Consider the following 26,377-nt stretch of genomic DNA (forward strand, 5'->3'; position numbering starts at 1 on the left):
CCTGTAGCCTGTAGCGTAAGCAATCTCCATTTTAGGTGGACTGGAGGACAGGATCACGATGTCAATACAATTTTAAATATAGTACTCCATGACACCTTTGAAGCACCTCCCCATACGATGGGGTCTCACGATTGGTAGCCATTCTACTGTTCAATCTGCAAGGCCCTCGGACGATCACTTGTGCCCGATAAATCCTAACCACTACCCCTGTCGCTTGTGTGAGGCATTTCACCTCTTTCTATCAAACATCTTCAGGAGGGCTCAGCAGTATAAACAAGTTGAAAACAAAATGGTGGGAAAGAGAAATAATAGCTTCAATAGGAACACATTTCTGCAAAATTCTTGTATTCTTTACAAAATAATTTCAAAAGATTTCATTTTTTACATTGTTGAAGTAATACAAAATATCTGAAGTTACATTTGTTTAGAATACAGTAAAAACATTTTAAATACAAAACACTTGTAGATGTCTAAACACCTTCACAAATATAAAACAGTTCATTACCTAACTAAGAAAAAGTGATATCAGATGGAATGCATCTTAACACAGGTCTAATAAAAGATAATACATAAGAACACATGAAATAAATGTCTACATTTTTAAACAATGAAGGCAGTCTTTCATGGACTTTTCACAAAAATGAAGGGGGGAGGGGGGGAGGGGGTGTCATTTAATACAATTTTTAATCATTCATTTTCAGTCATGCATGTGTCAGGGAAAAAATATTAGCTATGTTTCCATGAGAATGTTGAACTGAATTCACCTCAGAACACTTTGCAACTACAGAGACTTGGCAATACAAAATGAGTTTGGCTGTGAAAAGCGGAATTATGAGCACACCCCATATCTTGCAGGTAGCCAAGACGTGAATAAATCATTTGTAGGAGTAACTGTGTTGTTTTTTTGGAGTGCGGCCACTGCAAGGGCTACATTTTGTGCAAACTTCACCTATGAACACCTTCCTCTGCTCTCATTGGACAAATTGCAGAACAGTGAGACTCAAGCGATAGCTTTAAGTTTAAGTGCTGAGATACCATGAACAGCCACACACTAAGCCTCTCAAATGGAAGAAGTGGTTGCCGCTGCTCAAAAAGATGCAGTGAATGAGTACTGCTTTCCAAAGGACTCATGTTTCCTTACAGCAGGGGAGAGGCGCTAATGTCCGTCCAATGGCAATACAGTAATATTGTCCATTGATGTAGTCATGTAGTCCATTACGTAGCTATATGGTCCATTAGCTCGCCTTTTGAAAATAATAGAACTTTACAAATCCTCCAGAACTACTTTTTATATTGATTAATCTATTTCATGTAGAACAGCAACAATCTAGAGCAAAACATTTTATTTCTCAGGAGTAAACATATGACTTTTAAACAAAGTCATCAAGAGCTCGAAATAGCTGCCATCGATTTCACGTCCTTCACACTCACACAAACATACACAGAGGCATGCACACTCAGAGGCACACAAAATGATGCAAATCATGTGCATCATAAAAAATGAAGAATGAAAAACCCAAGGCTTATGGGTAACCCTGAGATGGGGACAGTGCTGAGAGTTGGGGCTGTCTGCCAGCAGCCATACTATCCAGTACACTTCTTTAACCCGTCTGGGCTGCTTAGCACATGGTACATGGTCAATGGGCCAGTAGAGGGTAGTATTATCTAGGTTTTAGGCCATTGCTTTGTTTATTTGGTCCACAGACAGAGATGCAATAGTATTATAAACAAAGTCCTTATTCACTTCATTGATCATTAATGATCCTATGGCATTTTGTGGAAGAGTTCTGGTTAAGCAAGGGTTAATCAGTAATACATTAATAAGACAAAGAACCACAGTAAAAGGCTATGGAGATGGTGGCACACCATATAGAAAAAGAGACGTCACCTCTTGTGAGAATGAATGCTGTTCATGAGGTGACGGCTCGTTTTTTTTCATTTCATGTGCCACCATCTCCATCGCCTTTTACTGTGGTTCAGACTATCTTATTTACCGTGGTTCAGACTAGCTTCTTCATGGCAGAGCACCCAGCCAGCAGGCTTTACAAGGAAGCAGGTCTGTCAGGTTTCAATAGGGGCTCAAAACAATAGTATGCTTGAGTGGCACGTGGCACTCTTGGCACTGAAAGCGTTAATACATAAGTAACTCGGTGCTGACTGCCCCGCCTCTGGCCTATGACAGCGAGAGCGCCCCCTGGTGCTGAATGCTGGCAGAGAGCGAGCGGGCTATGCGTCGAGACGTGGCCCTCATGCGCCGGGCCGCCTCGATGGCTCGGGTCAGAGAGTCGCCGAGGGCCTCCCGGTCCGCCGTGTGGGCGTGTCTACGCGCTCCGCGCCCTCCTCCGTCCAATGACTGCGCATACGTGGCGGGGGTCCAGGAGACAGGGGAGGAGTAGTAGCTGAAGGGAGGAGATTAAATGGCAGTTTCAATTGGGATTGACGCCAATCACACAACCTTGTGGGGACCAGAGAGTGAGGGCTCAATAACCCTATAATAAGTGGCGGTACAATGAGGTGCCAATCTACGATTTCCTTGTTTTTGGTAGATAAAGCAGCCACCCATGGTGACTGGCAGTCACAACAGGTCTATTCAACACTTCAATTCCCATAGTTCTCTGCAAAATACTGTACAGCCTTCTTAAACGTTTTCCTTCTTCTAATTGTTGGTGTGGTTTCCTTTTCCCTTGCGTAAATGTCCATACAGGGCGGGAGTGGATTTGAGCACATGAAAAAATCATAGATTGCCACTTGAAACAAATCAAAACATTTTGCTAACATATTGTGGCACATTTTCATTGCCACAAGCTCTGTCAGAAGTGCACAGCTCCTTATATATTTTCTGTAGTGTATGGTAGAAGGGAGTAGGGCAAATCAACATATTTATCGTGAGCGAATACTCACAGCATGGATGGAGCAACAGGCACATACTGCACCAGTGGCACACTGCCCAGCACAGGAGGGGGAGGGGATGTCAGGAACACGCCTCCATCCGTCCTGTGGGTGAAGCCCAGTGGCCAGACATTGTGATGGGTGGAGCCTGAGGTCCTGTGCATCGAATGGCCTGCCAATCAAGAATGGAAATCTGTTAATGTTTCATATTACATTACATTACATTATTGGCATTGTGGAGCGACGTACAACAAAGTGCATACCCATAACCAGGGATAAGTTCGCTGAAAGACCCTAGAGGGAAGTACAATTTCAACTGCTACTTTTTGAGAACAAAGAAACAAACAAACAGAGCAAAAGTGACCAAAGTTAACTATCCAAACACTGCTTACCTAGCCAACTAAAAATTCCGATACACAAAGCAATCACTGAAAGACTTCTTTCTACAAAAAAAACAACTGTATAATCTGTTACTTTCTGTGGTTTTAGTGAAACAATACCATGTCTGCAATATTCATCATAAAGGTCTAGCTCATACTGTGAATGCACACATTCATATAATATTCATATTTCAAAGTGAGTAAATTAAAAAGAATAACTTAGATTTACTGAACAGCAGCAAATATTTTAGCACTGGTGGTAGAGAGAAGAACCTAAACATTTCAGCGAAAACTGAAAGTTTTGTAATCTCATGAAAGACAAGGAAGAAGGAAGTAAACTTTCACACTCTACGGTATTACTGCATTAATATGAAATGTAGGTGAAAGGTTAATTAAGTAATTAAGCAGACACAAACACAGTAATGGCAAAAATAATTGCTGCCTGACCTGAGTTGGACCTGTTGCGGCAGGGCCTCGAACCCGGGCAACGTGCACAGTACCCAGAGTGGGGGCAGGTGTTGTGGCTTGCAGCCCTGCCTCCTGCCGTCCCCACCAATGGGAAGAGAAAGAAAGCACATTAGTGAGAGAGAGAGGGCAAAATGGAGCAGATCTGAGAATGTTACTGGGAGGAGACTGCTATGACACTCACCGGTACGGTTCTTGTTGATGTCATTTTGGGCATGGATTGAGTGGCTCTGCCTCTGGTTGACCTCATCAGGACCCCCAGATGCTGCCATATGGTTTTGGTGTCCTACAGAGTTAACATTATTATACACGGCACGGAACAATAAACGACCACCTAGGGCAAATGTATATGGCAGAGATGCGTGGCGGTGGTCATTGATTTCTTAGAACGAGAAGAGATCGAACAGGTTTGTACATTTTTTTCACGGCTAAAATATCCAACAAATATCAATGCACGCTACATACATGAATTAGAAATGCATTGCATAGAAGTGTAAGTTGTCCGGATATCATAGCCAACCTATTGAGTCACATGTTGCATTGTCAGAAAGGTAACCATGGGAGATGTTTTAAATATAATGTAACGGAGCGTTTTAACTTGGGTAATAATAACATAACTTACAACAGAAGAGTGGGTGAAGAGAGAATGTTCAAACTTTTACTGGCTGTGATCACTCCGAAAAACAACAGACAGTGCCACAAGCAAGAATGTACTTGGACACAGAACCCCCCGAGAGGCTAAAATATATTCAGTACAATGATATTCTCTGTAAACTATATACAGCGTGAAATCCGTAATGATTGAACATTTTTTGAAATGATGGTAATTGTGATGCATGGGCAACAGCAGACTGGCTAAACAGTAAACGCGGAAAGAGGCACGAACAACTGAACTGAAGGAGCGGGTTGACCAAATATAAAATGACAGACACAAAATAAGTTTCGCGGTTACTGGCTGCAAGAACGAGACAGCTAATTTTGAACGGAATACTGAGGTCTTCCTATGTTTAGTTCAAAATGGGAAGAGCCAGCCATACTCTGTTCAGTTGCATGGCACTGAAGTCTGGAATACAGCGTCAAATTTAGATAAATTGCTCACCATTATTTTGCGAGCTAACATTAGTTAATAGCCTAACATTACATTTCGTTTTGGCAATGATGCAGTTGGTTTTTAGTCACAGCAGGCAATTTTAGGCTGCGCAAAGCATTGTTTTCGTAACAATTGTCCATAGCTAGATTACTAAGTTAGCCTTGGTATACGTGCGAGAATACCCTATGAATTAGTCAGTTCTGAGGAAATTTCCTCATAGTTATTTCCTCATAACTGACTTGTTCATATGGTATTATCCCTTACATAGTACACTGTAACACTGTTCTAATGTGTCCATTCTTCCCCCCACCCTTCTCTCTGTACAGTATATTGTAGGGTAGGGTTTGTGTAGGGTTTGATGGCTTTCCTTTTTAACTTTTTTTATTATGTGTGCCCCAATGACCCCAATGAGCTTTCTGTAAAAAGCACTAAATAAAACTGAGCTGAACTGAATTTCCTTTGGTTTGGACAGTCTCTGCCTTATCATACACCGCTCTGCGCTCACCAGTGTAGGGCTCTCTGTGTTCCACAGGCTCTGTGCTTTCCTCCCCAATCCTGCACCTCTGCCACCGCCTCCGCTGGGCTCCCACGGATTGTGGGATATGCCGGTCGTAGGACAGCGGTTTAGAGGTGGGCTGGGAGTGCTGAGAGTCAGTGACTGAAAAGGTGGAGGAGAAAAAAAAAAAACGATCACACTAAAATCACAATCGCTAAAATATTTTCACTATGACACTAACGCTTCAACTAAAGACATTGACACTGCTACATGTTTTAAAACTAAGCTTATAATACACTTTAGGTTTCTGCTTACCATCAAATTTAATGCTTAAAATATTATTACTGCTTTATATTGCTTTTTGTACTCGTCAGCTTATTCAACTGTACAATTCAGTTAATGTGCTTTATAAAACTAAGTGCCATGAACCCCAGAGAGATTGAAGGGACTATTGCACTGTTAATCATGGACCCAGAGAAACCAATCAGAAGTCTTTTTTCTTCACAACAAAATTGGTTCATGACAGCAGGTATTTATGGCACATGACAGATCCATCCACTTAAAAGGACTCTCCCCTCTATCACTCAGTCAGTCACAGGTGGTGTGAGGTGCAGTGTGGCAGCCAGAACTGTAGGTGGCGCCACCATTATGGGACACTCACTGATATCCAGCTCCGGCCTGAGCGTGACAGGGGAAGACCTCTCATATGGGGCCCCTTCTACCTCTTCCTCCTCCGTTTGCCCCTCATCTTCCTGCTCTCCCTCTTCTTCTCTCCTTTTATCCTCGGGGTACCGAACAAACCTGGGAGAGACAAAGAGAAACATAGAGGACAGGATGTGTCAAAGGGAAAGAGAGAGTGGGAGAAAGAAAGGGATATGGCGAGACAGATGTGGAAAGGAATGAAAGAGGATTTCACACAGAGAGGGGGAGTGATTGAGATTGACAGAGGGAGTACGGGAGAGAGATGGATGGAACGAGACAGTGACAGAGAGCAGCCAGAGTATGGGAGGGCTTGTCAAAAACAATTCTGAGTGTGCCCCAGAGCCATCTGACCGCATTAAAGCTCAACTTCAACAAATGCCTATCAATCCAGCCAATAGAATTAACTGGGCCGTGACTCCCTCGACACAATGCTTACTCAAGTTTATTGCTTTACAGTAGACTACAAGCAACAGTCAACAAATGTGTTCTACTAATCATGACCCCTATTTCAATAACATTTCCCACTGACAAACACCATTTAGAGAGAAGGAAACACCGGAATGTCAAGTGGCAGCAAAGCCGCTTCAGGAATTTTATGAGGAACACTTGGAATTTCAATCAGCCCATTATGCACTGCACCAAAACAAATGCTGACACATGGCTCTAGAGGACCACAAGAGACATTGGGAAAGGGGAAAATCCAAGTGGCAGCCCTGCCAGTACAGTGTGGAGTTTGTAGAAAATGAATGCAGGTGCAGCAGAGGCTTGGTCCTTAGACATACGGTCAGACTAGATGGGAGGGTTCTTATACCTACCTGGGGTATATTTTGGAGCTGTTCAGGGAGTGCCGTGGGACCTCCTGGACTAAAGGGGGCACTGTGATGGGGTATGACGACTTGCCTGTCCGTAGACTGCCCTCCAGCTCCTCACTCAACATACTCATCTCAGCCTGCAAGGCCTGGAGGGCCTTACTGCACACACGCACACACACACACACACACACACACACACACATACAGAAAGAAGACAAAATTGCTTAAAGTATACATACATACAAATAAAAAAGTGAATAACCCACACCAGATTTTCCTGTACATGAATAGGCCGGAATCAGTAGTAAAAGAAATTGAATGTACATGAAAATTCTTTCCAGAAGGGAAACGCACATTCATTCCACATCCTGTGACCAAACACAAGACCGCCGCAAACAGCAATGGCACAACGACTGCCTCTGCATCCCAACAAAACCCAGACTGACTTTCACTTACTTCACCTGATCGCTGTAGCCTGACACAGATGACATTTCCGCCTCTGTTCTGGTCAAACAGTGAGATGCAGCCATCACCCCCCAACGTGTGTACCCTACAGATGTGCGATCCTTTCCTATTTGCAATTCTAGAGGCAATAACTTCCTTGATTACCCAAAATCAAGGAGTTGACTGTGCCAGAACCTTGCAGAGAATCTAGATGTCTTTATCGTCCCTTCCCTTTTGTTTGTCGGTCACCCGACACACCAATGGTGTACTGGTCTCCAGGGTAACATAGCGAGCAAAGTGCAGAGCCAGGAATCTGAAAGGTTGTGGGTCGCAAGACAGTCTGTCCCCACAAAGGCTACAGAACTGATAGCAAAGCCATGACACCCAGGAACTGTAAACACTGTTATCTGACATGCCACCAGGGCATAGTGGGCATGTGGCAGGGACAGGGAGAGTATGGGAAATGGTTGAAACAGAGAGACATTTACTCAAAAGACTAGCATATCAAAATTTTTATTTTACTCCTATTTTTCTGCAGTACGTACTAAGAAGCCCTCTCTATAAGTTCCTCACTTCAGTAAAATTTGACTGGCTGACAAGTATTTATGTCTGAACAGGGTGTTATAGGACAGTTTCAATGAGGTGGGAAGTCTGGGTTGCACAGTTCTTACAGTTCTTGGCTTGTTTTGATTGGCCATTGCACAGGCAGCGGGCACAGACTTACTGTCGATCTGCCGGGTGGTCAGAACCCTGGACACCGAAGGAGTTGCCATGGCGATGGAGTCCGGGGAGGGAGGGTCTCCTCTGATGGTGTGGGCTCTGATTGGCTGGTTGGGTGTAACAGACACTCTGAATCTCGTCTTCATCTTCAGCTGAACTGTGGGCTGAGGAGAAAAAAAAGGGGGGGGGGGGTGGAGGAAGCTATGACAGAAGAACAGAAGAGGGGCAGAGCAAACGGCAGGGAAAGGCTATACGGAGGACTCACAACGCTCGCTCTCAGACTCAAACTCGCTGGTCGAGCTGTTCGGCCACTGTCTCGGGGAGCCGCTCTTCTCTGCAGATGGCTGAACCTCAGGGACCCTGGCGACAGCAGTGGAACGGTCCGATGAGGTGATTCCCTGATAGGCGGAGCTAAGGTGGGCCTGAGTATTGATTGGCAGCATCTGGTCTCCTCCCCCTTCCAGAGGGGAAGACTGACTGCGGAGGTTGGAAAGAACACAGGAAAGAACACAGCTTATCATGTACAAAATATTACAGTCATATTTCACCGATTCACAGATTCCAACACACCAGGCCTCAATGTGACAGCTCAAAGTGTTCACTGGTGGCAGCAGGGTCCATCTTAAAGTCCCCCAGACTGTGAAGGTCCCACATGCCCAATCTTTCCCCCCACCCCACCCCACCCCCTGCTTTCTATATACCCCGAGAGGGCAACACAACTTTAATTAAGCCATTAATCCCAAATGCCCCAGGTGCTGCCCCAGGGAGGCTGAGAGGAGACAACAGGTATGCGTGACCGCAGTCCAACCACCTCACCAGCTGTACGCCACTTTGGGAATAAACATCATGGAATGAGTGCACTTACCTCGCTAGTGCCTCCTTCCTGGGAGGGCTGGGTGCCAGCAGATTAAGGTGACTGCTCTGAGAGCCCACAAAGCCACTGTCGGTCTCTGGTGACATGATCCCGTCCTGCAACACGTCAGTCACACAGCACGTTAACGACAGAGTTCCTGTTCACGCCTGGACATGCTGACACCACAAGTGTTTCCGATGACTATTCTGGGTAACGACATATTTCCCTGGCTTTAAAGACAACCACTTCACCACCTTCAACCAAATGAATGTTTGAAAAGACTGTCTGAAAAGACCTACAACCAAAGGACAATGATACAATAATTTCAGAAATTTCAACAGTTACTAAAAGTGAAATGTACACACACAGGATGAGTGGGGAAGAAGACTTCTCTCCTTATCATGGATAAAACACTGCCCCCTATTGATCAACCAACACCAAACAGATTTGGCTTCAGCAGGGGGGTAAAGGGGGAATACTAAGAGCGTAAAACCAGCAGGGACCTGCGGGGGCGCTCTCCTGAGGCTGCTCTGTGGTTTGGATGGACCCTCAAAGGCGACGCTCTCTGCTGCACTCGCAGGACTCCCGCTGCCAGACCTGCTTCCACCCCACCGCTTGTCCTGGCTTGGTTGCCGTGGCAACATAGGGCGCAGTGGGAGGGGCTCCTGCTGGCCGCATCCGGGAGATGGACCCAGAACACCTTCCCGAGTGCCTTCTGGGACACTAAAAAATGGGCATGGGCTGTTAGCCCGCTGATAAAAATATATTTAAAAAACATTCAAACCACTCTCATTTTTTGTATTTTTATAGATTCACCAAGCTGGTTTTGAGCACAGTGCTTCAGTACACTATAGATCTCTGTGGTTTTTATGGTTCGATACACCAAATTGGCTTTCAGCACAGTGCTTTAGGACATGAGATACATCCAATGTCCAGCAAAAATATTGACCTGGCTATCAGTCCGAATTCTGAGAGTCGTAACTGGCACCAACTGCCGTAACTGCGCACGTAATATGAACCAGTGAGAGCCATCGTTATGTAACTGTTCCGAAACCCCATAAATATAAACAATGGAATGTTCAGTGAAATCTGTCAGTTTTTCGGGGCCATCAGGATCCTGCTTTTATCATTGATGGAATGCTGGGGAAATATGCGTTTAAAAGCCACAAAACAGTCCATTTATCACATTAAATTTCCACATAAGGAAAGGTATTGTCCATAATATGTTCATTTATGACTAAACTGATATTTTACTCACAATATTCATGTTGTTTTCAGGAAATATATTTTTCAGTTGCCCTCCCTACTACAGTTTCTATTTTAACTTCGTAATTTACAGCCCCTGGGGTTTTATGGTAAAACTGTATGACTCACTGTTGTGGCGGGTGGCTGAGGTCAATCTCCCCGTGCTGGTACCTGTGACGCCGCGCCCATGGAAGAGGGGTGGGCCGTCTCTCATCCGTCTCATCCTCTCTCTCTCCTCCTTCTCCCTCTCCCTCTTTCTCCCCACTGGCCACACACACCGGCATGCCCGTCAACACCCTGGCCCCTCCCCCAGGGGGTGATGGCTGGCTCTGTGGGAGAAAGACAGTGAGGAGGTGACTGTTGATCAATCATGTGCAGTGTATGCAAGCTTTTAAGTCCTGTGTCACCCCCTAGTGTCCACAGTGAAAAATGCATCTTCACAATAACATTAAGAGTATATTCAGCGTCTGACAGAAAATGTGTTTTTTGTGGATCACTGCAGTACCTCAGGGTGGGGATAGGGGGTACTGGCTGTGGAAGGGCCCATGGTGAGGTGCGTTAGTGGTGTTAAGGGTGTGGAAAAAGGCTGGAGCTGAGCCCCGGGCTGAACCTGCTCCTTCAGATCCTCCAACCGCATTCCCAAGCGGAAGATCTCCCCCTCCAGCTCCCTGACACACAAACACACAGACCGTCATGGACAGTGAAAATGTGCACGCACACAAACACAGATACAAACACAAACAAACACACACAAACACATACCCGTGCAGTCAAAGTGAATGTTACCCTGACTGTGGGTTTTCACAGCTGATTTGAAATGCAGAAGCTCAAAGAAGAGGACCAAGAACAATACAGGAGGAACAAACAGCTGAGGAACAACAGGAAGTAGAGCAGAGGAAGGAAGTAACATAGAGAGCCAGAGAGAGAAAGAGAGGGGGAGAGAGAGCAAGAAAGAGAGAGAGAGAGTTCCCTATATACTTTACTAATTAGGGTGCCAGCGAAGAGATGATAGATGGTAATCCACTATATAGGGAACTAGCAGACCATTTGGGACACAGCCAAACAGTAAGGCAGTCAGGGGTAGAAGGGGGTGTTGTAAATTTTAGTAAAACCTGTTTTTACCAGGCCTGTCATTTATTAAGACGCACCATGGTTTCACCTCTCAGGGCTGAAGGGACTTACCTTTGTGGGTCGAAGGGCCCCGGATCTCTCCCCTGCTGCTGCTGAAGTCTGTGCTCTTCCCTCGCCCTCAGGTACCCCCTCTCCAAAGAGCCCTGTCCCTGAGCCAGGCAGGAGAGGCCCTGCAGGGGAACACACTGACCTGAGACCAGTGCGACTGATCAGAGACTCAGACTGACCTGAGACCAGTGCGACTGATCAGGGACTCAGACTGACCTGAGACCAGTGCGACTGATCAGGGACTCAGACTGACCTGAGACCAGTGCTTGCGCACTGATACCCAGTGCAGACACTATTCTGGCACCCAGAACCATGGTAGAAATAAATTCAATCTAGTTGTCACTTTAGTTTGAGTACCTTCAGCACCTGCTCAAATGGCTTCAGTCTCCCTCCCGTCAGAAGCTCTTCAAAAGAGTCAACCTTGAGCACACAGGGAGAGAAAGTCAATACTGTCAGATTTCCCACTGCTCAATGAACACCTCAAAACAGTCCCCTTTAAAAACTGTAAAAACATGAAATAACCTTGACTTCTCCACCTGAAAATGACCTATGTTTCCATTTACATTATTTTATTTAATAACACCCACCTGCATCCTGAACCTCCCAGCCTGCCTGGATAAGGACTCAGTCAGACATTCTCCAAATTGTGGGCCCAAGCTGCAGGTGGAAGTGTAGGCCGAAGACGAAGGAACTGTGGGAGAATCACCCGTTTCTACAGTTTTCCCTGGTTTGGGAGAAGAAAGAAATACAATGAATACCTAACACTAGTTTATAACCAGCAGTGCCTTACAACAGTACGTCTAAGCTCCGATGGCCATAACAGAGACCAGTCAGGGAATCATAAGCAAGTCAAATTTACAATAACATGCCAGGAGGCACAGTCATGATAAACATGGCAGACGGTACCTGGATCAGTTCCCGTGGAAACAACGATCGGGCTCAGCTGTGCCCTTTGGGCCCAAGGAAGGGTCACAGTCATGACCTTTGACCCCATATTGAGGGTGCCTGTGTAGTCAGGGTGACTGGGCTTCGGAGGGTCGGAGTACAGGTTGACCTGGAAACAGATCAATATAGACAGTCATCCAGTTAAGGTCAGGTTCATGAACAATTAAAGGGTTATTTCATTTATATGCATAGTTTGACAATGCAGCAGCCCACTGTACTAAATGCTTGCTGACTGTGTATAAACATGCAAAGGAAAAATCTCTGGATTTATTTGTTTGCATTATGGTGACAGGATTCGAGATAACAACACACCTAACTATGTCCTTCACAGAGGCCCTGTGGGCCCACAGTGAGACACATTCACACACTGAAGTGACGTGTGGATAGGATAAAACACCAAGCAGCTCAATAGGGATTTCCTCTTTTGACAGTACAAGGTTCTGCAGCATTTTTACCAGGGATAAAAGACTACATTAATAGGCCTTACCAGAGACCTGGCCTTGGATATAATTATCCCTCTCTGGGCTAGCCCAGTGGCTCCATGCCTCATCACATACTCTCCTACCTGCCAATTGCGTCGCCTCAGACATGCAAAAACGTACAGTGCAAAATATTACACACACACAACCTTAGCTTCCAGCCGGAGACGATCGATAGTGTTTTCAGCTTCGGCGTACTTGGTGAGCAGTCTGTTGTAGTCCTCCTGTAGCAGACGATGGAAAATGGAACATTAAGGCAATCTAACTGAAACCATCATGTCAGCTGTGTCAGTAGTTTCTATAAAATATTACAGGTTACATTAGTTAAGCACCCAGTATGTCAGCCTTTGCATGAAGAATGTTATTGCCAGTCTCTGAATGAAGTATGAGTGTTGGTCAGTCAGTCTTAGCATAAAAAGGCACTGAAGCACACACACGTGTCATTTAACCACTCCGTCGTAGTGTGAAGAATGTTTCCTGCATCTCAGCGATGGCGATGGCACTGCCAGTCCCTCATGTGTTAGCCCGTCACTGTTCCAGAGTCTGAGTTTGTCAGTGTCTCGGTGTGAAATATGTCAGGCGTGTGTCAGAGTGCCGCCCACCTGCAGCTGATGCACGAGCACGCTGGCCTGCCGCGGGGAGCGAAACTCCTGCGGCACGGTGGCATCGAGGGGCCCCTGGGGCCCGGCTGGAGCCGGGGGGCCGGCGCTGCTCAGAAGAACTTCTCTCACTATGTCAGCAGGGGACTTGAAGACCAGGGGTTTCTCACTGCCCGGAGTCTTCTTTCGGGGGCAGCCCTTACTCTTGGGCGGCTTGTAGCCCTCTTTGGGGAAGAGGACCCTGGGCTCCACCTTGGAGAAGTCTGGCAGGGGGTAATGTAGCTGTCCTTTACCATACCTATCCAGAATAACACAAAAACACTGCTGACTTTAACAATGAAACACATAATGAATCATCATTACAAAATAGAGTTTTATTGTCTGGTTTAGACAAAGATATAACACTAATTGCATAATTGTTTAAGCCGGTTCAGATTCACAAGAATCATTGGAATAGGAAAATTGTTAATGGTTCTCCTAGCAAACTTATGGTAAGACCTGGGCTGGTTCAAAGAACTATGAATTAAGAGTATGACTTCCATTTCTATAGTGTAGAGATGGTAGAGCTGAGAGACATCATGCTAATCTAACAGTGCAAGTGTGTATTTTACAGATAAGCATGTGTGATATTGGGCCACACCTTTCTTGGACGAGGCATCAAACTCACCGGCTGTTGTCCCGGCTGCACCCACGTTTTAGAGACTCCCCTGTCAATGTCCTGAGGCCCTTGGGTGGAGCCAAACAGGGGGCACAGTCTGAGTGGGACCTCCAAGCCTTGCGGGAAGACTGCAATGCAGACGGTAGTGGGACCTGTGTTATACAAGGCATCGTCCCTGGTAATGGAGAAGCGGGAGGAGAGGAGCAGGGTCCCTCGAGTGCCCCTTCCACCCCCACGTATTCCTCCACTGCCTGTCCGTTGTCCTGAGTGAGCTCCCGTATTGGCTGTGAAGACCAGGACACAGACGAAAAGTCACTCCCATCCTGGGACTCTTCCCCCTGGGAATCAGGAGAGATCCTGTCTCTGAGGCTGTGGTTCCATTGACTGCGGCACGACTCCACCTGAGTCTCTAAGACAGACTGGAACTCTGTAAAGGCATCACTCTGGAACCCAGGACTATTGGTTAGATGTGGATGGACAGGGGTCATCAGGACATCCTGGGGTCCTCCAGCAGGGTGCAATGGGGACAGAGGTAGACCTGAGGGTGCAGGCAGGGTGTTCCTGAGTGATCCCCCTTCTTGGCTCTCTCCCAGGGAGTCCCTGCTGACCTCCACTGCTGCCACTTCCTCTTTGCTGCGATTGCCTTGACAACCTCCCACCCGACCCGTGAACCTGAAGTCGCTTTCCTCTGCCAGTTCAGGTTCAGGGGTCTCTGCCCGCTGCAGTCTGTCCCTGGGATCAATAGCACCGAAAGAAAAAGAGTCTGCGATTTCCATGGGGTCATTGGTGTCCTCCTCCTCCTCTTCCTCATCATCAGTCATGTTACATGGTCGGCCTCGCTCTGGCAGCCTGTGCATCAGCCAGCCACCCCCATCTTCCTCACTTACTAGACTATCTGAACCCTGCTCATCCAGGTCACCTAAGAGAGAGAGAGAGAGCAAGAGAAAGAGGAAGCAAGAGTGAGAGACAATTCATCCATGGTGTTATAAAAATCAGTTTGACCTGAACCCCAGATCATTTTTGTCTTGTCTGTAAGATTCTCCCAGCTATAGAATATCTCCCTATATTACCTGTCTGCTACGCGACGGTCACCCTCCAATACCACCGCATGAACGTGAAGTTGTGGACAGAGCCTGAGGAAACCTGCTCTGAGCGCAGAGCTTAACTGGGCACACAGCAGTGAGAGGAAGTCAGAAGAAACTGTCAACTTCCCCTTTGAAAGCGAAACGTTAGGAACAAGCAACTCTTCACTGCCTCAGGTCTGGGAGCTGGGAGATAGGCTCTGCTGAGCATCTGAGCACACGTCTCATCAAGGCTGCATCACTGCAGAATAAACATGGCAACTTGTTGTAACAAACACAAGACTAGGCTACACGCTCAGACAGAGGCTGTACATATTGTACAAAAGCACACAAATGCAATCTATTAAAATGAACAGCTATGTTATACCTCCAGCTGTACTCACTGTGTAATGTGTCAAATATACACTACACACCTTAAATGTGGAAGGTAATCAAATAATGTAGACTATAAAGTATATATACAATTCCAGAAATTAATTATGAAACCTAAAGGAATCTTGAACTTCCAACTTCACCCAGAACCCAGGAGAAACTGGAAAATAAAAAAAAATAAAAAATCTTCAGCCAACCAGACACAATACAGGAGCAGCAAGGGTTCTGCAGCAGTGTAGCAAGGCAGAAATTGAAATAGCCTGAACAGCACAGCGTTTGAACCCCAGTGAGTGGGGTGCTGCAGTAGCATGCCTGACTGAGGTCCAGTCAAAAGTCCTGAGCAGTGTGTCCGTTTGTTTCCCAGTGAAGTGACATGTCCCAAATTCAAATCATGTCAGAGACAGCGATGGTGCGACTGATTGGCCATTCAGCAGAGCACATCGATCAGGTGTTAATCAGCTGCGAAAGCTCCCGATGACACAGACCCTGCGCGATCTCCAAGATCGAGGGGAGGGCCAATAAATATGACAGGCAAGAAAAAAAAACGGGAAGAAAGCAGTTAAAAATAAATGCGAGGGGGTCATCAGGGGAGGTGCAACTGACGTCACTCAAATTCACTTTCCGCACACGGGGCCGTTTTCGTTCCGCTTGCGAATACACCAAGGAGGGCCCATTTTTTACCGTGCTCATAATTAGGTCACTTGGGATGGAAAGTTTCAGCTATACAAGGAGACAGAATGACAGGCCTGTCATTAGAAAGTAGGGCTCCGACAGACAGATGGAAATGGAAAAAAAATTCTGCTTGTTTCAAAAACACAGGAGAAAACTCCCAGTTTGCCTTCATAATTACACTAATCCTAATCTAACTCTGTACAATTCAGTCAGATAAGGGTTCAAGGGTTCAACCCTGTGAATGAAAGACCCTGGCCAGGATTCAAACTCTTCTTCAGTGCAATCCACAGCACCACCGCGCCGCCCATACACCATCTATGTGAAGATTTTATTCACTTTTATAAGATCTTATAAGTCAGTTCATAGTAGGCACTTAACAGAAGTGCCACTATTTTACCATCATATACAAATACACACACATGCAAGTGCACAAGTGCACACACACACACACACACACACACACACACACAAACACAAACAAACAAACAAACATTCCCTTTTTTGTGATCAGACATGTGTTTCTCCACTGTGATAGACCTAGTCTATCAGAACCTCTGGTCACATCCGTGCTCCAAACTGAGACAATTTATTGACAATTTACTGACCAATTATAAGCAGCAGGTGATTTACCAGTCCAATCAGCATGTAGTAGGCCATTCTCATTATCAGTGATACATGGGTAACAAGCAGTGCCCCTCAATTTGATAAGGGGTGGTTTGGGAATACCTATCTCAGTGCATGGCGGTCACCAGATATACAGTACATACGATTGGCTGAACAAGCTACAGCTGAGGCCTGAATGTGGGCCAATAAGCAGGGTTTTCACAGCACTTACAGAGCGACAGGGCGTCTCCTCCAGGTGATTGACAGTCCTGCAGCTCACTCAGGTGGAAGCTCAGGTCCTCCTCCGCCCCGCCCGCCTCCAGACCTGCCTCCTCCATCACCTGGTCCAGCCCGATGATGCCGTTTTCGTTCATCTGGCCGGCGAAGTCTTCGGCCCGGCCGCCCCAGCAGGCGCCCGAGCCCCCCGAGTGTGCTGAGAGGGGCGGCCCCGAGTCTTCGGCCCGGCTGCAGTCCCCCGCCATGGCGCCGCCCGTTCTCAGAGCTGCTGTCGCCATCACCGTGGCGACTCAATCCCGCCGTTCAGGGTCAGATGCCCCCCTCCCAACACCCATGGCCCTGTCCTTCGCCCGCGAAAGAGCAGATATTTCAAGTTCATTTTCCCTGTTTGCATTACTGTTTTAGTGCCCACATTTCTGGATCATACACCTGCCTTGGGCTTTCAGACAGGGGTCGGGATTGAGGAGGTCAACCTCGGAGAAAGAGGGTCTGATACCCCGCGGTTTCACTGCAGGACGGGGAGGGGCCACATCAGACCCTGTGAACATAAGGGGGGGGATGGGTTACACAAGCTGAGGGGAACACATTAGAGAATGCACAGGAACACACACTGTCTCAGCCAAAGACACGAAAACAGGAGGTCAAACTGGGGCAGAATTCTACAAACGTTAGAGTTACAAACCGGCGGGACGGTGGAGCAGTAGGAGGTCAGGGAGGAATTTGGTGAGCCACATAAGACTGGGGAGACCAAGCCAACGGCCCCGACCTGCTCACATGCGTTTCTATCAACAAGCCTTCTACAACTGATACACGCTCAGGCTGGCACATGCTCACTGATACACCCTCCTACTGGCATGCGCCCCTACCATATGCCAAAGACATTCTAGCAGATGCCTTGCATGCAAAACACAGCAACGCTTAAACGGGAAGTTGTTTCAGCCATGGCTTAAATTGACGAGGTATCACTTTCAGACATGTTAAAATAAAGACAGCTAAATGTGACTGGTGCTGTGTTGACCTGAACGGTTGCTGTCGTGTCATTTGAAGAAAGAGCAGGAGCTCCGGTGTTGCCGTGGGTAACGGAGCAGCTGGTAACAATCCCAGAGTTCCACAGAGCAGGGAATGGGAGCAGGGGAGAGGGTGGAGCACAGAGGAACGAATAAAGCAATAAACCTCCTCTTCCGCTCAGACTCTACACCACTCCCACTGCAGCCGAGAGGAGTGAGGAGGGAGAGAAAGAGAGAGAGCAAGATAGGAAAGAGTCAAACAAAACCTAAATTCCATTCGTTTTTGTTTATGTGATAGCAAGAAACAGCATACTGACTCTGCTTAGTGACCCAGAGATCAGAGCATGCATACAGCACACACGCGCACACACACACACACACAGTTCAACAAACCCCCCTTCTCTCAACTGAAGGAAGGTTTACCAAAGGACCTCTCTGTCGATTCATTCAAAACAGACTTGCTGTCAAACACTGTGCACTTGTTAAAAGCCTCACAATGACAAAGTGTGCTACAAAGAGACTTCTTAATCCGTCCCATCGCTTTGACAAAACCAAACCATACACAAGCGCTAACATTATTCAACTACCTCTGCTTGCATTTCAAATTGACAAGCTACAGTATATCTGCGAAAACCGTGTAACTCATACGTCAAGATCAATCACAAATGCAGCAGTGACACAGATATTCTTCATACAAAACATTCTGCACTATTGTATGCAAAAAGAAATTACAAGTCCACTTCAAGAGGGACTCCGAGTGCTCCATCTCTGATTAAGAGAATTAGGGGCATGTTTGTCAGTTGGATAGCTGGTTCTCTAAAGCACCCATGCCCTGGCAATGGGCCTCCATTCAAGACATAGCTGTGGCTCAGCATAACCATGGCAACTCCCCCAACAACAAGGCACATGCAGAATTGCAAGAATGGCTCTTCTCATGAAAGTCAAATATATAAACAACAGTCTGGCCTTTGCATGGGAAAGGATTACGCCTACAGCAGTAACTGTTCAGAGTCAAATGCCTTTATTTTTCTACACCCTTGTCTGGGGACGCACAGTCAATGGGCAAGTGCTGTGATTTACTAGGAAATGATTTGACATAGTAAGATTAAATGAAATAGGCTACTTGTTATGTTTCAATGCTTTATTTATACATATGGCTCAGTGTAATTTTATTCAAGGCTTTCCATATTTGTGCTGGTAGGGTATAAAGGCCAGATAAATGATATGTTTGAGGACCACACGATCTTTACTGGCCCGAAGCGACAGCCTTGACTCATCTGGGCTCCATATGATCTCTAGGGAAATGTTGTTCTCCTGAACCCGTTGAAGAGTATGTTGTTTAAAATGTTTTTTACCCATGTAGAATAATCAGATAAACTGACCAAGAAGTAGCAATGCCACAGTTTTCGCAAATAGAACACTAGAATAGTAAAATAATCATACATAATGCGATCAATATAGTAATCCAAAATCCTAATTCAAAGCAAATTACAAGTGCATAAATTCCTAAAAAAGTGAAAAGCATCAAATCCACAAACAGCAAAAGACGTATGTAGAGCATTACATTAGATTTTATTTAGCAGACAATTTATTTTATTTTATTTTTTTTTAGCAAAAGTTTTTGATGACTGAAATGGGGGGGACTATGTACAAAAAGTTCTGTCATTTCTAAATGGTTCATCCTATATGGATGAAAACACCCTCAAATAAAAGCTGATAGTCTGCAATTGATTGATCATATTATTTAAAATTCTTTCAAAGTGCTAGAGTACGGAACCAAAATAACAGTGATGGGTTTGTGAAAACAGTGGGCATTGATCAGCTGGAGCTAGCTGGAACAGCGGGAGTCAAGGTGAAGTGTATTCAACAAGTAGCCTACATTACATCTCAATAACAGCCAACAACACTTTATTTTGGACATTTTATTGTCAATGTTTGAAATGCCAGAGCTAAGTAGCCGTTTTTCTTCAAACAAGTTGAACAGGAACAGAACTCTAATGCACAGAGCTCTGGCTAAATATATGAATATGCAACTCAAGAGATAACTCAATTGATTAGTTTCCAAAAATGATTGATATCTGAAAATTGTTCCAAGAAAACCCGATTTATAACTTAATAGTATACTTTTGATGTCATCATCATATTAATTATATGCTGTCCAGTATTCAGGATCTGTTGTTGAACCAATTACCACCAAATTTACTTCTCTTTGTGTTGGTATTGATCTATATCTGGCAAAAAAAAACTTCTCACTTCATGCTTGTAATAAGCATAGGATCTAAATCTATATTCTAATTAGAGATAATGTGAGTTTCCTAAATTCAGCATCTCGCACGACGCTGAATTTGGGTTATTGTGCCAACTAAGAAATGGTAAAAAAATTTAAGTTAACAACACTACCAAATTAAAAGCGACATTTGGTTTGTTACTTGGACTTCAGAATGGTACATCATAATCTTCGCTCTAGTCGAAAGCAAAGTTTATGCATGTCTGGCATAACCAAAACAGATACTTAGACACCTAGCTAGCTGCATCCAATATAATTGGTATCCAACTAGACAGGTCTGTCTTTAAGGAATCCGGATATGACAAATATATTTTCATTAAATATTGTTAAAAGTTAGATCATTCCATCCACAACTGCTACTCTGGGCAATCTGTTGCTGAAAGTTCGAACTATCAATTTTTGGAAACTGCAAGCAGGCGATTATTAGCTATCTAGACTACTTAGCTAACTTAGGTTAACTGAAAACTCGGTAACTTCAAGTCAACGATGTTTTACCGTCCTAACCACTAATATGAATAAACCCATTACATATCAAAATTATATTAGTTTTAGTTACTGTAGCTGGTGTCGACCTACCTTTTTATGATCAAAGTGATGTTGCAGAGCATTCAGTTTCTACAGATCTCCAAACATTTAACTTAGCATTCGCTATTCTTGATGCAATTTGGTGAAGACAAAAACATGTTTGTCACACGAGTTAACTTACAGACACACACAACAGATCATTGGCCCAATCACTGTTCAGTTTCGATATCGCAATTATGCTTTTTCTGAAATATGATGGCGAAATGAACTAAACTGCCAAGCAAACATTTACAACTCGAAAGAGCATGGACCAGATAGTTATCAAGGAGATGACAAAAAATGAATACGGACGCTCAGTGCAACACGTTGATTGGTCGAATAGCACAGCATTGTGTGTGAAGCAGCAAAAAAACGTGAAGCCCAATTCGAAACCAGACTCTTAAGTATTTAGCAAGTATTCATTCGACTCTAACTCCGGGTAAATATATAGTTATGATGTGAAAATGAATCGATTTAACGCTCGTATATGATGTGATGGTACAATCAAGGTTAGCTGGCTCGCTAACATTCTAGCATTGCTTATTTGAAATAGGCTACCAGCGATGTCCACAGGAGGGAGATTTTCACTAGTACGGTATATTGCACTAAAATGTCCAATGTCCAAGATACAGACGCTAGGGGGAGCCAGTACATCAAAATCATTTCACTAGATTGTGCGAAACGAACAGGTCTGGCGGCCTACACGTCCAGCAAAGTTTAATTCATAAAGGCAACATATAGAATATGAATGTGCCATGACCAGAAGAGCATAGTCAATACATTTTGGAGTGAACAGCTTACAGCGAAAGGTATTTTAAAGCCATGGATGAAATAACCTTAATATGAATAGAAAATATAGCTCTAAACCAGTTATTCATCCCCTCTCCCCCCTCCCCTGCCTAATTATTTTAAGATGTACAAAAAATATTCAAATTATGCCCTAGCAGAATTAGTGGAGCATTTTATTCATTACTACTCTCATTAATGCCTGTATAATTCCTGACTCAACTAAACTCTCTGAATTGATTTTGGTGTCATTGTTAGTGCCAGAGAATGTCACACAGCATATGGACTTCTGAGTCAGCACTGTACTAGCATCTAAATCTGTCATCGTGCTTAGCCCTTAACAGACTGGACTTCTTACCAGAAAGTTGAACGTCTGCTTTCTTTGCAGGCTGTGCTATTGAAAATTGCATCAGAGGATATACAGCTGTATAAAGGCATATTCCATCAGAGTAATTTTCTTTAAAAGCATCTGGTAAGTTTCCACAGTTAAAAGAATTGGCTTAGAAAATGAGCCTGAGATGAATAATGTAATATTGAATGAGATTTAAAAAGCCTTTATGGATTATGTGGTGGCATCCTATGCTGAACTCGACCAACCCCCCACTGCCCCATAAAAAAGGTCAGTCCATTATTAATTAAAAAACAAATAAATTAGACATGCCGAATTCAACCAGATTTATTATTATTTTTTACAATATGTGTATTGTATTTCCTTCTTTAACAATTTTCTTTAGAAATATTACATTACAGCAACAAGGCAACAAACAGCAACAAAGCAAACACAAGTCAAACAAACAACAATAACCACATCAAAAGCCAACAAGCACAACAACAACAACAACAAAAACTTAGACAAAACAGAAGCATAAAACAAACTAAATTGAATTTTACAGTGGTCAAATCCAATAGGATAAAATATAAATTTGGGACATCTTTCTGATGAAACACAGTGCCAAAATCCAATCATTTCTCTCACCACCACCCAACATGCACACAAAGCATAGTACACTACCCAGAGTTCCCCTTATTAGCCAATGCTGCACCCACATCACGTTGCTCAACAAAATCCACAAACAGTCCCCTAACCTTTTCAAAAGTGTCTTGTTTGCCCTTAACCATACGTGTTATCTTTTCCGTTGTTAGGCAAGACAACATTTCCCTGAGCCATTGGGCAATACTAGGCCTGTTCGCACTTTTCCAGACAAGAGCTATCAAGTGTTGCTTGCACAAGCACATACTGCATCTAGAAGTGTTTGTACTTGATTCTTTAGATGAGATAAACACTTTGGGATGGAGAGGCACATTTACTGAAACCATTTGGTATATGATGCCTCCTTCCAAAATTCTAACATTTTTTCACAGTCCCACATACAATGAAAAAGAGTCCCTTTAGAGTGATTGCACTTATCCATATCTGAATTTGTATTATTAAACGTATTTTACTTAGCAGGGGTTACATATGTTCACATCAACCATTCACAGTCTTTGTCTGAGCCTTAGTACAGATATTACTCCATTCATCCAAGAATATGTTGGGCTGAAACTCTACCCTTACCATTACGATGGGACAGTGGACAGAGTGGGTTCTGTTAGGTACCGGTTCTGGGCAGCAGTGATGAAGCTCCTTAGCTGTAAATATTTTCAAAATATTTTATAAGAATATCCTATTTTGCAATGAGTTCTTCAAATGACATACAAACCCTTTCTTTATACGATTCTCAAACTTTCTTTAAACCCTTGCTGGCCCATAGTTGGTAACCTGGATCATTTCTGCCAGGAGTGAATTCAGCCAGACTTAATAGATGTCCTTGCCATTCATGATCAGCTCTGTTATACCACAACAAAAAACATACCCTGGCTAGACAGCCTGAAAAAATTAAACTTTAAATTCACACACCAAACGAGTGATTCAACAAAGCACACCCAGTCTCTCAGAAGTGGTCCTTAATGCATCAGTCTGGGTCTGGAGTGGGTCAACCAGTACAGGTGTTCACCACAGGCATAGGCCCTGTGGCATAGACTTTGCTGGTTTTAATCTGAGCAATGCAATCAGTATCAACACTATCAACAGGAGTCTGAACATTTGGCCTCATCCTATACGTTGCTTGGATTATCGCTATGGAGAATAGTTCTGGGAGACTGAGAGAACAAATATGCAGGTCTATTTCTGCTGAGAGGAAGTTCTGCTATGTGACAGGGAACTACTGAAATCCATTCTGCCGATTGGATACAATTCTTTGGCTTCACAGGATTAATTTGATGGACAAATTGTCAAATACGCCAGTATTTTGCCACAAAAAAGCAGCAATAATTCAAGTATCCTTAAGTTTGCAGTATTTACAAGGTGTGACATTATAAGTCACCCTTTGTGTCAACTCTCGCAATAAATGATATAATTATCCTTATTTTTATTAACTGAATTAGTTTGCCTGCTTCGCATACCAGCATTTATTTCATTTATGTGATTGATTTCTTGGATAATTTCGCTCTGGAGAAGACCATTAATTGAAGGCCTTTTTATGTAAAAGGTTGTCCTACTGTGTCCTTGCCAAGGCGTTTGGAATGTGTCCCTAAAGTGACCTCCACCTTCATAAACTGGCTGCTTATGTCTGCTATGCACAATTCATGGCTGATCCTTTTACAAGTGACCCTTTGTGATATATAAATGTCTGTGGGTTTAAAAAACTTTAAAAGAATGCCATGTGCTGTATTGACCATAATATAAAAGCTTTTTTTTGAATAAAAAAGGAGAACAGATAGTTCACCTTTTTTAGTCAGACAGGTGGAGACAGAGGGTAACAGATAGTGAAAGGATCGCAGTTCAGAAGCTTCTATGGCAGAGACTCAAATATGGCTTGGGAATCCGTCACCCTACAGACTGGGCCACATATCTTGACAATAAACCAATTTTAAGTGTGATGTTTTGTCACTTGAATTTTGTTCTACTTTTTTTTCTAGATGGTGCAGACCTTGAACTGAAAAAGCACGGTGGCATAGCATGGATTTATTTTGTGAATTTGAACAAGCATGTCTTGAGAAAGAAGTGGTGGGTGGGGAGTGTCAATTCGCTATTTTTCTTAGCCGTGTTAAAGAAGCCCGGAAAATGTAATTTCTGTACTGGAGTTTGTTGTTTAGCTCATCTTTATTGGAAAATCAAAGACATTGATTGTATATAAACAACATGGCAGCACGGATCTTGTGCGAAGCTTCTTATTAAACATTAGTCAGTATTTATGAGGCAAAAAACATTGAATTAAGCACACACCGATGAAATGCTGGAAGATGTATGTTGAATAATGAAGATGACTGGTTATGTGACGCTCATATTGTTGCCAATAGGTTGTGTTTAATGGGTCATGGAATTAAATGGAATAGGAGTAACATAATACCCCAGCTTCCACACAAGCATATCTGTTCCTCTGATCACAATGCAGGAAATACATGTCACTGTCCCTTCTGCTTATTGGCATCCAAGGGAGCGCAAAGGAACAGTTTCCAGTCTGCCACAATGCCACTTGCTATACCAGACTTGTTAGCTAGGATAGTGAAAATCAAGATATCTTGCTGAAGCTGACACAATGTACTCAGATTCAGATTCAGATTTGCTTTCAGTACAGCATGTTACATCTTAGTTCCAGCACACATTAAACATCAGACATATTAACAATACACGCTGTAACCACACTGATAAAATAACATAATTGTAGTTACAGTGTGCATCGAGTGTATCCAGAGTATTTTCAGAGTGTGACTGTCTGAGCTGTTGTACCACAGCTATGGATGAGGTGAGGAAGCTTTCCATGATCGCTGTGAAGAAGCGGAGCAGGAGATGTTGTCGGACGCTGAATGACTTGAGCTGGTGAAGGAAGAATAATCTTTGCTGTGCTTTTTCAAGGACGTGGTCTGTGTGGATATTCCATTTAAGGGTATTGCTGATATGAGTTCCAAGAAATGTCAATGCGTCGATAATGATGGGCTCACCAGAAATGAGTATGGGGGGGTTTTGGGGTGTGTTTTATGCCTAAAATCAATGATGAGCTCTCGTGTTTTGGATGTGTTGAGCTGCAGATTGGTGTCTGTGCCCCAGGTAACTGCTTGATTTAGCTGTTCACGGTAGTGTATGTAGTTATTGTTGGGTATGAGTTCTGTCATGGTGTAGATGTTGAAAAAGCAGTGGTGGGTTGTGAATGAGTTGTGTACAGGGAGAATAGCCAGGGAGAGAGGACACAACCCCGAGGGGCTCTGGTGCTGAGGGTCAAGGGCCGGGATATGCAGTTGTTTACCTTTACCCTTTGTTGCCTGTTCCAGAGGACATTGCGGATCCAGTGACAGATGTAGTCATTACGCTTGAGTCAATACACTGTGCCAGGCCGGATTTCATGAGAGAAGATTACACCTTCCTGAATTTAAACCAAGACACCCCAAGGGCTTGAAAAAGTCAGTGATCTTTATGCGAGAGCGTGACGTTGACATGCTTGGATAGGTGGGCAATAAAGTGAATTTATGATGACTTCCGGGGCTCACCTCTGTTTACCAGGCAGGGAGGACCCTTGCATTGCTGTTGATGCGAGGTGTAATTTGTGATTGGTCGTGTGAGCAGGAGGAAGGGGAAACTAAGTGCTCTCTAGAGAGAGCTGGTGTGTAAGTGTGACAGTCACCTTTCACCAGCTGTTATCTCTATTCATTTCACTTCAAAACAAAACTCCCCCACTACCGTAATCCATGGTATGGTCCCTTGTGGGATTAAACACACAAATCACACAAAAAACTGCACATTAAAAAGACTCATTATAGAGTCAGGAACAAGCTCA

The 26,377-nt window shown here is 44.2% G+C and overlaps 1 protein-coding gene across 5 annotated transcripts; it reads right to left on the bottom strand.

Moving 5' to 3' along the window:
* Window positions 1–328: 328 nt before the first annotated feature.
* On the bottom strand, window positions 329–21,051 carry LOC133139879 (microtubule organization protein AKNA-like). Of its 5 annotated transcripts, XM_061259331.1 has the most exons (23): window positions 20,793–21,051; window positions 17,941–18,128; window positions 16,918–17,460; window positions 13,966–14,875; window positions 13,302–13,596; window positions 12,849–12,923; window positions 12,182–12,329; window positions 11,863–11,999; window positions 11,633–11,695; window positions 11,279–11,397; window positions 10,602–10,764; window positions 10,226–10,425; window positions 9,355–9,574; window positions 8,864–8,967; window positions 8,264–8,475; window positions 8,003–8,162; window positions 6,838–6,993; window positions 5,982–6,121; window positions 5,330–5,482; window positions 3,919–4,020; window positions 3,717–3,809; window positions 2,902–3,061; window positions 329–2,399 (listed from the first exon to the last, which is right to left on the bottom strand). In XM_061259331.1, the coding sequence occupies exons 3-23, from the start codon at window positions 17,198–17,200 to the stop codon at window positions 2,174–2,176; spliced, it is 4,119 nt and encodes a 1,372-aa protein (XP_061115315.1). In that variant the 5' UTR covers window positions 17,201–17,460; window positions 17,941–18,128; window positions 20,793–21,051; the 3' UTR covers window positions 329–2,173. The 5 variants fall into 5 exon arrangements, with proteins under 5 accessions (XP_061115315.1, XP_061115316.1, XP_061115317.1 ...); XM_061259332.1 differs by lacking the exon at window positions 17,941–18,128 and having other exon boundaries at window positions 11,642–11,695; XM_061259333.1 differs by lacking the exon at window positions 17,941–18,128 and having other exon boundaries at window positions 10,268–10,425.
* Window positions 21,052–26,377: the final 5,326 nt, after the last annotated feature.

Source organism: Conger conger, chromosome 11 (genome assembly GCF_963514075.1).
Source record: "Conger conger chromosome 11, fConCon1.1, whole genome shotgun sequence".
In the NCBI taxonomy this organism is placed as follows: Eukaryota; Metazoa; Chordata; class Actinopteri; order Anguilliformes; family Congridae; genus Conger; species Conger conger.

What these genes read in the sequence shown, in the direction of transcription:
- LOC133139879 (XM_061259330.1), bottom strand. Translation starts at nt 17,200, where the DNA reads ATGGCGACAGCAGCTCTGAGAACGGGCGGCGCCATGGCGGGGGACTGC. An exon ending in AGGAAGGAGGCACTAGCGAG is followed by an intron (nt 8,476 to 8,863) that starts GTAAGTGCACTC and finishes CAACCTCCGCAG; the next exon opens with TCAGTCTTCCCCTCTGGAAG. An exon ending in CATCAACAAGAACCGTACCG is followed by an intron (nt 3,810 to 3,918) that starts GTGAGTGTCATA and finishes TGGGGACGGCAG; the next exon opens with GAGGCAGGGCTGCAAGCCAC.